The sequence below is a fragment of the Podarcis filfolensis genome (assembly GCF_964270895.1).
Source record: "Podarcis filfolensis genome assembly, chromosome: 7".
Lineage (NCBI taxonomy): Eukaryota > Metazoa > Chordata > Lepidosauria > Squamata > Lacertidae > Podarcis > Podarcis filfolensis.
Window position 1 is genome coordinate 52125328 of NC_139603.1, and position 12398 is coordinate 52137725.

Sequence of the window (12398 nt, forward strand, 5' to 3'; positions counted from 1 at the left end):
TTTTATCTTAACATCAAGAGCTGAAATTCAGGAAGGCATTTGATTTTTATACTTATTTTATTGCAGTATGGTAAAGCTTTCAGCATCAACTAGTGAATGGAAATAATGTTAACTTTCATATTATAATTTACAGGGGATCTGGCATTAGTTTACTTTCTCATTATATTAGAGTATTGAAGATCTGTCAGGTAATAATGAATACATTCAACCTAGTGCCCCATACCTCCAAATATATAGCCTAACATAACAGTCATGCTGTTTATTATGGGAGCTCGGGGAAAGAGAAACTATCAGAGCCTTAAATCAATGCAATTTAAAGTCTTTGTTATTGATCAGTTCATGAAATATGGTGTACATCCATCTATAGCTTCATCTAGCTTATAGAAGTTGTACTAGTCAAACTAGCTGCTCATGTGAGCTTAGTCCAAAGCTCTCAATATGCCTCATATGTTAGGACTGTATACTTAGGAATAAAAATAGGAAATATAAATTAAATAATGATAAAAGATGAATGAATAAAGTACTGCCAAGTGTTTGACTCTCTCAAAAGCCTTTCTTAAGATAATTTCTGTCCTCGAGTTTAGATAGATAGACATGTTTTTGAATTTCCATCCTGGCAAATCTTACCTCCCCCTGCCCCAGTCTCCCTTCCTCACATTGCAGAGCAGCATAGATACATCTGCGACTAAGATTTTGGAAATTTCTAAGGCAATGGAAATGGCAATGTGTATGCCTATTGTATGATTCCTGAAAAGTATATCTCCTTCCCTGTCTTTGAAATATTGTCTGAAAATCTTAGAAGAACATGTGTCCCATAGGTAACATTGAGAATTTCAAATTACCATGTATTCTGTTTAAGCATACAGTTCACTCTTTCGTAGTGTGCAATAGGGTATAAACATGCTTATCTTCATATGGACTGTGCCCATTGTTCAGTAGGTTTTTACAGCAATCTCATATAAATCATTTAATCCACCTGAGGATTTGATAGACTCTTTGAAATCTGTTTTGAGCTGTGTTCTTAAGTGTAATTAGCCTTCAAGCTCACAGTTTGGCCTTGAGTTGCAAGTCATGATCTCTCATCCTGACTTATCCCAGAAGGCAGTTGTGAGGATAAAAAGCAGCTCAGATGAAGTGCAGAATACAAATTCCACTATGCCTTTAGTGCATAAAATATGCAGGTAGTTAAGGATGCTGCATAAGAGACAGAATGCAAAAAGAGAGGGGGGCAAAAAAGAGAATTCTCTTCCTTAATTCTGTAGTGTAGGGAAGTTTTGTCAATTTCAGTTTGGTGGGCAAGCTTGAAGCAAAGTGGATGGGGATGCAAAATACGGAGAAGAGGGTTTGAGCACACAGAAAGAGTGTTTCCCAGTAACCACAACCAGTCAAGAGGTATCTGGGATTAGAGGGCCAGTTTTGATCTTCAGACAGAGCATATCTATGTGGGGTTGCCAACTTTACTGGCAGGGTTTCTGTACGTTTCAAAAGAGGTGGATCACCTGCATCCCTCCCATTTTTTTCAGGACTCCCAATTCATATCCAATGGTCAGGGACCACGAGAGTTGTAGTCCAACAGCATCTGGAGGGCCATCCCTTTTTAACAGTTTGTATCTATACTAGGAAAAGCTATATCTGTCTTGCCTCCACTTCCAAAATGGCAATTATGGTTGCATCTCTTCTTTTACAATTTAAGCTTTGCTTTCTAAATTAAATTAGATATCTCTTGCTTCACAGCCCTACAGTTCTACATTGCCTCACTCTTGAGCATATTGATTTGAAAAACTCATTTCAAATATGAAAATGCTGTATTTCATATGGATTTTTTTCCCCAAATTTTACCAGTAGCAGCTTGGAATAATTAGAACTTATGTACTAAAGGTGCATATGTAGGTGAAGTCACATTTATTTCAATGGATTTGTACGTAAGCTCAGACATAGGAGGTTGTTACAGCACAATAGCACAATGAAATTAAGATAGTAAGAAGTTCAGCTGCAATTCTGTGCAGATTTGTCTGAAAATAAGCCAAAAATAAAATATGCCTTCCTGGATCAGACCAAAGGTCACACAAGACGCTTCTGGGAAACCCACAATGAGAATATAAAGGATGTTCCTAGCAACTCCTACTGAGAATAATACTGCCTCTGATATTTGAGGTGACATATAGCCATATGATTTAATTTGTCATTGATAGTTTTGCTCCATGGATTTATCTAATTGCCTGTTGGTCATCGAGCTTCATGTCCACCTGTTTGGGAGCCATTTCCTTATCTCATAGCCATCAACAGATGGAAAATCAGTTTGCAGTGTAAGCACTTTAACTTAATCAGGTCACTAGGACTCTTATTCTATTTTGAAATGAATGTTAGATTTTTTTTTATGAAGTTTAACGAATCTGAAAGTCATACTGCTGTATATGCACACAAACAGTTTATTCAGTGCTGCTGTAAAGAGGGGCTAGGCCACATAGATAAATGAGAACATATATTTTAAGCTGCAAATGATCTAGCAACAGCTTCCGTTCCAAATCTACAGCTGCCCTCCCATTTATCTTCAACCCTTAAATACTAAATTTTACAGCCTGTGTATGGCAGCCTCATCTATCTTTCACATCAACCTTCTGGAATCATGAAATGCATTTCTGAGAAGGATCCATTGTGCGCTTTGCAGGAAGGAAAACATTATCCCATGTTCAGCTGCCAGGGAAGGTGCTTAGAATTCATCAAACTTTTTTTTTTGGGGGGGAAATCAGTATGTGTTGCTTGCGGGTTGGCTGAACAAAATTATAGAAGACAGGATAGGCCAAACTGGGAGTTCCTCTCTGCTTTAGTGGGCATTTTGTCTGCTATCTTTCCAGTACTACTGAGCCACAAACTGAAATGTTCCGAACCACCTGCCTCTTTGTGATCCCTCAACCTTCCTGCTTCTAGTACCTCTCAGGTTGTCCCCTCCTCTGAGGTGTGGCCAGTTTCTCACTAACAGGAACCAAGATCTAAGTAGTCTTCTGTGCCTTCCCTGGGGGGCTCTTGGGCAGGCAGCTTCCACTACTCTTCCCCATGCTGCCAGTCCCTGACACTAGCAGTTATTGATAGCCTTATCCCCATGAATGTTTCTACTCTCTTTTGACATGCAGAGTGACACCGCTTCCAGTATGTACTTCCCTGGCCTTCCTGTATAGTTTTAATCTATGTAATTGGTTTTATTTCCTTTTATGCATTTTTATTTTTGCAAAGTGCTTTGAGTTTATTTTATAGCAAGTGAGGCCTTTTGTTTTTTATAGCATAAAAAAAGCAAAATCTTATGGCCAAAGCTTGATTTAATAAAACCAGTTTAGGAGCTCAGGTAGTCTTTCTTATAGCTGGGTTGCTTTAGACAAGTCAATCTTCCCGTGGTGGTTTTTAGAAGGAATGAAATAAATAAGAAAATTCTTGTAAATTGTAATGCATATACCTACAGGATACACACAAATGTAAAGGAGCAGAGCCCCATATAGCATAAAACCCACAAAGTTAATCTGCCACTTTCATATTTGGGAAATTTATTCCAGTGTTGATGCTTCTTCTGGGCAACAATAAACTTCATTTCTGGAAGTTCTGCTTGCTAAGTTGCTTTAAATGAGTCGCATCGGATAATATGTTTTTGGAATCTGCCAACCATGAAAAATTCTTCATTACTAATCTAGCTTTGATGAAGTAATGAAATGAGATATAATCTGGAGATCTCAAGAACTACAATGCATTATTTTCGGTTTCAGCTTTACAATGAAATTCAGCTGATGTTACATACGTTATGAATCCATTTCGCATGTACTCTTATATACAATTGCTGTAATAGATTGTTATATCTGTCAATTACTTTAGTTACCTCTTAACACTGTTTATAGGTTCCATTATCTTTATCTGTGCTGTTTGCACCTACACTATAGCCAGCACACACAATCACTTCAAGACTTGAAATTGGAATTATATACCTTGATTATTCTATCCTCTTTCAATTATAGGCATTGATTTCTCTTTTAGAAGATTAATGGCCCTTTCTGTAATGGTATAATTCTGCTAGCAATTTAATCTTATGTCTACATATTATCAAGTTTGATTATTTCTGATGTTTGTGTTCCTATAACTTTCTTTTAGACAAACCTGACTGCGGTGTAGTAAACTATTTGGAGTGCGATAAAATGGATCAGTTTGTAATTTGTGATTAATTTTATAGAAGCGCATTCAAAATCCAAGCATGTGATAGAAACAAAAAAAGGTGGATTGACTGTAAATACTGGGAAGAAAGACCAGTACACAATGGTAATGGGGCTGGAGATGGATCATGTCAGAGCAATACTGTATCTTTGGCTGAAAATCGAGCTGAAGGTAGCTATCTTGAGCCATAAACCATGATAAGTCACAGTGGAGCAGCTTCAGAAGTCAGAATGCAGGCAGTATAGTAGGAAATCAAGATTGAAGAGTGGTCCAGAGAGACTAAATAGCAACAACAAAATGACTTACTGCCAAGGAAAGGGGATAAGTAGAATTATCTTGCAATAAATTGGTCTCTCTCAATTCTTAGCCACCCTGTAGTGCCTGAATATAAACGAGGAGGAAGCTCTTAGGGGGTGGGAGTAGGTCATTTAGTTATCCAGACATTAGTGTTATGCCTGTAAGTTAGTTCCACTGGAAATTCAATATCCAAAAGACTTACCCAAAGCATACTTTATCCCTGCTGCCTCAACACTATTAAGTTAATCCAAGCCCACTAAGACTTCTGGACTTCTTTGCAGTCCCAGCTCAATTTGTCTTTCACAGCTATGATTTTTATAGTAGCAAACAGTCTGCTGTGGATTTTCAGGGGGAATGTGAAGCAGTACACAAGACTCTCTGATGCATGGTAAATTCTTGGTCACAATGTGTAGGAAACTCATATCAAAGAATTTGTGGAGAACAGCTCTGTGGAGACTGTCAATGAATGTCCCTAGATCCTTGAGCAAACCATAGCATTCCTTTGAAAAAAAGGACAGTAGGGTCCTTTTAGTGATAAATTTGACAGCCTAATGGGATTACAGAATAATGTTTCTATGCCAGTGGGCAGGTGAGTTGCATGGCAAGTAAACAAGACACATTGATGATTTCTTACTGTATAGATATGTTGGATTGTATAAAACGAGACATGCATCAACAACTATAGACACTAACACGTATATTTTGCAGCTGCAGGGCCATGTGCAGTAAGCCCCCAGGAGCCAGGAAGGGGTAGTGAAACATAAGAATAAACAGGCACAACAATGTTCTGGAACTGAAAACAGCCACAACTTTATTGATCACAGATGCTGGTAGGCTTTGGCTTAGGCACTGGGGATGTCTCTGAGTCAGTCTCCTGACTGATGGCTGACACTGAACAGGGTTGTATCTGGATGAAGGGATGCTTCACAATGCAGGTCAGCCAAGCTGACCCCCAGGCCAGTTAAATTTTCAGTTGCACTAATGTTTCCAAACTAACAATATATAAAATTAACAAACTGGAATTTAGCAGTGCAGATCACAAATGGTAACACAAAGCAACTAACTTACTTTTCTGAACACTATTCAAAGTCTTGGTGCTGATCTTTAAAGCCCTAAATTGCCTTGGCCCTGTATACCTGAAGGAGCGTCTCCACCCCCATCGTTCAGCCCGGACACTGAGATCCAGTATCAAGGGCCTGCTGGTGGTTCCCTCACTGCGAGAAGTGAGGTTACAGGAAACCAGGCAGAGGGCCTTCTCGGTAGTGGCACCCACCCTGTGGAATGCCCTTCAATCAGATGTCAAGGAGATGAATATATCTTTTATGAAACATCTGAAGGCAGCCCTGTATAGGAAAGCTTTTTAAGGTTTAATGTTTTATTATGTTTCTATATACGCTGGAAGCCGCCCAGAGCGGCTGGGGCAGCTCAGTCAGATGGGCAGGGTATGGATGATGATGATAATGATGATTAAATAAAAAGGGTCTGAAATTGCATTTTGAAATGACAGTTTTGAAAGCCAGACTTGAAGGTCAGCTGTCATTGATGTTATATGCGTTAGGGCAGATTAAGAAAATTAGAGACTCTTTCTTTCTTTCTTTCTTTCTTTCTTTCTTTCTTTCTTTCTTTCAAAACTTTGTATATGGAGGAAACAGAGTGTGAGAGTTAAATATATTCCCATTTCCATGGAATATAGCCAGTGCTTTTTTCTGGGGGGGATGCAGGGGGTACGCATACCCCTAAACATTTTGTGAATCTAGGTTTGGCCTCATTGAGGAGCAGTCTTTCAATATAAGTAGGAAAATGAGAGTACCCCTAAACATTTTTAATGGAAAAAAGCATGGAATATAGCTTCCTGTGTGTGTGTGTGTGTGTGTGTGCACATGAGTGTGTGTGTTGTGTCTCTAACACCCTGTTATAGTGTGTATGTTGAGAGCAAGTGCTTAGATGAGGGTCTGCCCACACCATGTACTGGAATGCACCCCCCTAGCAGCTTTCTAGCCAGTTAATATGGCCCTTGGCTGAAAAAGATTTCTCACCCCTGGACATATGGGTTGTAAAATCCAAAAAGATGGGTTTTTGACACAGGTTTTGATGGCGTTTTGTAAGAGTAAATGAGAAGCATGGGGAAGGCTTTCAAGGCAAAAAGAGCCATTTGAGGTGGTTCAGAATGGTAGAGCTGAAAAAACAAATGGCACGGGGGGATATATATTGGGCTAAAGCAGCGGAAAAATTGGAGTGAACATGGGAAGGTTTGAAAATATGGGCAAGGGGTTGCATCTACTTTCCTGATCTCTGATCCCCACAGCATAGGTTTTTGCATGCAGGGACTACTTATTTGGTGTCCTATGAGCTGTTTATCTAACTATGGTTTTCTCCCCCCCCCTTTTTTTTGTAAGATTTCCTTTAGGTAAGTGAGCATATCAGTAATATAAATTACTTACAGTTCTGCTGAAACAAAGTTATAGGGTCTCCCCCTTTCCCTGATCAATTTCATATCTTGCAATGCAGCAAGAGATGGTCTTGAATATTGCTTCTGATATCTTGTAGTCTTTTGAATTAACAGTTTGACAGGTGCTGTACGGCCTGAATCAAAATATCCTTTTTATGTTAATAAATCTTTAATAAAAGAAAGGCCCGTCAGTGAAATCAATCTAATTCATTCGCATGATGTAGAGAGACAAGGGAACAATATATCAAAGAGCAATTGCTTTAAATTTCTGGGACTGCTTTAATACTGGGGGAAAAAATCCAGTGTGAAATATCAATGCATCTATATAGAACAAATGGCTTTATCTGCGTTGATAAATGACATGAGACATTATGAAATATTATCAAGGTTTTCAGAGAGAAAATCTTTTAAATGAACAAAATCCCTTGCTTATAAATTGAATATCCCCAGTTCTCACACATGATTAACTTTATTTATGGGAACTAGCAGATCAGAATCTCAAGATATTGGACCTGCAAATGTAGGAGCCATCATGTAAATTTTCTTCCTTATCTATCAGTTGGATAGCTAGCAATGGCAGTAGCAAACTCCACAAAGGCATTGTAGAAATCAGTTGTGTCTAAAAGTCATCAAGGGTATAGACCATTTTAGTTGGCCCTACAGCCTTCTAGGGTCGGTAACTCCTATAATATTGGCACAAAGATGACAAGCCTGGTAGCTGGATCTAGTCTACTGAGCCATTTCTGGTATTCCTGTGACAATTAGGTGCTTCTTGCCTTGAAAGATGGCCTTTCTTCCAGATTCAAAAGCAGCGACTCTTTGATGCAAAGGAAGTGCACTTCCAATTCTTCTTAATTTTTGCTGCAGCTTGATTTCCTCCCCAATTTCCAGTAAAAAGCTACATTCAAAGTCACAAGTAGTTAGTAGATGAGATGTTTTTTCAATAAATCACAGCAACTCTTCCATGCTGCTAGTTTTGAACTAAGTAGAAACTAGAGAAGGGAAAATCTTTCGATGCATAAAAATACAATTGCTTAGGCCTAGTGTTTCAATTACAGTTTTAATCAGGGGCACTAAAAACAAAGACATGCTATATTTTCCATGTAGTCTACTGTCAAGTAATTCATTTTACAGTGAATGCAGTTTAAAGAGACAGTAACATTGTCCGAGTTATGCTTTTCTTTTGCTTCTAAAAGAGGTTAAAAACAGACACTTGGGGCACAAATTTTTTTTTTTGCTCAACCCTAAGACTCAGGTTCATGGTCCACTAGAAGATGAGTATCCTCACAAGTGATTATGACCATCATATGATACCATGTTTTGGCAATGTTATGAATGATGTTTGGACAGCTGGTACATCTCTCTCAGTATAATATAATAGAGTTTCCTGTAGCAAAACTGTCACATAAAGTTTGCAAACATGCTTGAATGCACTGTTAAGTATATTTGTTGCAACATCATTTTCACATAATAATCTAATGTGGGGAAGTGCGATTATATTCTTTTATGCAATGCAGTGAAAATTTATTTCCATCTTCTTTTTATTTCACACAGTTGCAAAGAAAACAAAAAAAGAAGCATTTCATTAGGAATTTTAATTAATAGTGGGCTGTTTGCACAATTAAAGGCTTGAAATTATGTATGTGATGAGTTGTACATACTATGTATATTGTTGAATGACTTTCTGTGCTAATAAATCTTGAGTGACACATAGGCACAATTCAAGACGTGGATTGTGACAGCAGAAATTTTGTGGGACTTCTAGAAACAGGCTGTTGAATGTTGCGTATTTTCATAACAAATGTTCATTGTATGTGTGTAGAATTTGTCAAAACTATTTGTATTTTCTGCCAGATAGTCTACACAGGCTGGACAGAAGAACGGGAACAAGATTCTCTTCAGGACAGAATGTATACACCAAAGTTTCTAGCGTTGAGAGGTTCTTCACTTTATAAATTTATAGCACCTCCAGTAAGTATTAGTACCATTTATTGGCTGCCCATTAAATGGTTTTTATGAAATTGATATAAAGGTTTTATGTTACTCCTAGGCATTTCATTCAGCTCTGTTGTAAGGAAAAGCAACAATAGTGACGGGGAAATTTGATTTATTAACACAAAATTGCTATGAAAAGAAATGACCTTACAACTAATTTTGACCATTCCCAGTACTGAGATTTCTCTGTAAACTTAGAAACTCTCTGTTCTTTACACAGCATGTTTCCAGAAACTACCTTCTGTGTTGATGTCATAATCATGAGGAAATAGCTAATAAGTATGAGGGGAAAAAATCTTGATAGAATTTTCTTCTAGTGTACAATTTTGTTTCTGACCATATAACAAAAGAATGAGGTTGGGGAGATACCCTGGTTCATTTCCTTAGATTACTGCAATATATTCTACATGAGGTAAAGGTAAAGGACCCCTGGATGGTTAGGTCCAGTCAAACTTGACTATGGGGTGCGGCACTCATCTTGCTTCAGGCCGAGGGAGCCAGCATTAGACCACGCTACAGAGGACTGCCTGATTCTTTCCCTGTCCTGGAGCAGATCTGATAAGGAAGAAGAAAGGGAAAACTTTTCAGTGCATAGAAATATAACTCTTTAGGCCCAAAGTTTGAGTAAGCTCTTAAACAGGATGCTAAAACAAAAAAAAGACACTTCAGACGGTCCAGAAGGCTGAGGTCAGGCTCTTCATACAGGCCACATATAAGGAGTATATGAATCCCTTAGTGTACTAGCTACACAGGCTTCCATTTTGCGTCCAGGTTCAATCCAATATTCTAGTGATGACCTTTGAAACCCTTTATAGTTTGACACCTGGATATCTGAAGGACTGTCTACTCCCATGTGAACAAACTTGGCTGCCTTCTGAGATCATTGTTAGAGGTCCTCCTCTGTGTGGCATCCTTGCCATGTAAATATGCTGTGTTTTATTTGGCATGTGTCCAATAAAGAGGATATATCACACTGAAACTGCTTTTGTAAGGAGCTTGCCCACAGAGATTGGCTTTGCAGAGCTTTCAGGTTATGCTTGTTGAATCATTCAGATTAGATTCCAGCCTTGTGAAGTGGTGCAGGGTTGGCAAGGCGGCATGAACAGCACCCCCTAGAAAAATGCACCTGGGAACATTGCCCCCCCTCCAGCTATGCCTCTGATTTAACCCTTTCTAACCTCGACAGGGGTGAGTGGGAGTCATTATCAGAGCTCAAGGACACATTCCAACCAGACAAAAACACTCAAGAAGGATTTGAGGGCATAGCCTGCAGAAAAAGGGTGCAAGTGAGGAGGGGTGTGGCTTAAGGAGAGTCCCAAGGACCATATATGCCAGACTAGAGGGCCACATTTGGCCCTCAGGCCTAAGGTTTCCCACCCCTGCTGTACACCATAGTTTGACATTACTTTCCAACCGATATAACTGGCTGAAAAATCAGTTCCATTAAATTTTGTTTATTTTCACCCAAGGTTACTACGTGGGACTGGACACGAGCCGAAAGAACATTTTCTGTATATGAGATTATGTACAAAATTCTCAAGGTATGAAGAATAAAAATGCAACTTCATTGTACTGAGGGGAAGGAGGGATGGCTGTATTCACCAAACACAACCTAGTCATTGACTACTGCTAGCAAAATATCCCATGGAAGTCAAGTTGGTGGAGAAAAATGGTCTGTGTGAACAGTTTCAAAATGATAGAAATAATTTGGGGGAAAGGATTTAATGTGGGCTAAGATTTTGCCACTGACCTTGTAAGCATCATGTGGAATAAGAAGGGTAGCTTTGTCAGGAACCTTTCTTTTAACACGGAACAATCATAGTCATTCCACAGACACCATATACACCTCAGAGTAGAGTAGAGTTTCCAACTCTGAGGGCCTGATTTTTCAAGGAGGCCTGAGCTACAGCACCTCATATGGCCAATGTCAGCACTGGGCCACCTTTGACAGTGTCTGGTGCTTTGACATCTACCGACACAGAGCATGACTGGCTACTGATGCTTCCTCCAAACCCCCTTGTTTCAGGAGTATAGGAAGCTGCCTTATACTAAGTTAGAACATTAGTACACCTAGTTCAGTTCTGTCCGTGCTGACTGGCAATCGCTCTTTGAGGTTCAGATAGGGGGCACGGTCAGTTCTACCTGGAGGTGCCAGGGATTGAACCTGGAACCTTCTACATGCAAAACATTTGCTTTGCCCCTGAGCTGCATCCCTTCATCGCAGGCTTCTAGTGAGCATGAGGACAGCTTGGAGCCACCATTTAACTTTCCTACAATGTCCCAAGCCAGTCACAATGTAGCATTGCTGAGAAATTGTGAGACATTTAAATGGCTGAGACCTACATTACATTGGGGGTGCTCCAGGGGTGTTCTTGTGCATTGTAGAAGTTGTGAATTGTGACAAAGGAATGGTGGCCCCAAGTTACCCTAGTGCTCAACTGTCACAGTGGGTGAAGTAAGCACTCATATGGGAGAGACCCACCAGAGGGCATTATGCCAAAAGAGTCCCTTCAAACCTGGAACCAGCCCTAACCGCTTTATTGTTGAATAGATTATGTGCTGGGTTCATTATTCAATTTTATTTAATCTGCTTCCAAATATTAGGTGAGGTTTGTTAATGATACCACAGCTTGCATGAAACCATATTGTAAATTTAGGGCAATTTCACAAATGACTCTAGGAATCGTAACCATAAATGTTCCCACATTTGCAATATGAATGAATGAATCACCTTGATCAGTACACACAATCACTTTTTAAGTGACTTCCCCCCTCATTTTTGTATCATATAAACACCATTGAGAAGTGACAAACTGGTAGCCAAATTGTATTTTTAAAGTATTGAGTGTAAAAATGCAATTATTCTTATCTGATGTTTATCTTCACGTGCCATCTGTGCTTTACATTTAATGAAACATAATAAGATAGGGTTTATGATAGTCCAATTTGTTTTAAATGTAGAGCCCTAAATGCCAAGCAGTAAATGAATGATAACAAATAATTTTAAAGGGAGTTGTTAAAAAAGCTAATGTACGCACAACAATACTTCACAGTATATCGTGTCTGGGATTATAGAAGTAGAAGTGGCTATTTGGCTAATGCCTTGCAACAGGAGCTGAATTTAAAACCATCATTTGCCCAACTTTACTATACCGTGGCATCTGGTGATCGGAAAATAAATTCAGCTTTATCACAACATTATGGCAAGAAATGAAGACTACTAGTTTCTACTGGAAGTGTTAAGATATGTTCTCCCATTACACTTAGTTTGAAAATTGTAATTTATCCTTAAGTGATGAACCATTTTTTTCAGAAACTTAGTCATTTCAGTCTTAATTTAATATAGTCTCTAGGGATTCAGTGCTGTAGCATCTAGTCAGTGTCATTTAGGCATGGTAAGGCCCTGAGCCTGGATATACTGTGTGCATAAGTAATTCTTAGCACACAAATGGCTGGACTCAAGGCA

The 12398-nt window shown here is 39.0% G+C and overlaps 1 protein-coding gene across 4 annotated transcripts in view; it reads left to right on the forward strand.

Moving 5' to 3' along the window:
• SNTG1 (syntrophin gamma 1) overlaps positions 1 to 12398 on the forward strand; it is a 222100-nt gene that overhangs the window by 172506 nt on the left and 37196 nt on the right. For all 4 annotated transcript variants that reach the window (XM_083622996.1, XM_083622995.1, XM_083622994.1 and 1 more), the window contains 2 exons: positions 8792 to 8908; positions 10402 to 10473. In XM_083622996.1, coding sequence (XP_083479122.1) covers positions 8792 to 8908; positions 10402 to 10473 — 189 coding nt within the window. The remainder of the gene's footprint in view (positions 1 to 8791; positions 8909 to 10401; positions 10474 to 12398) is intronic.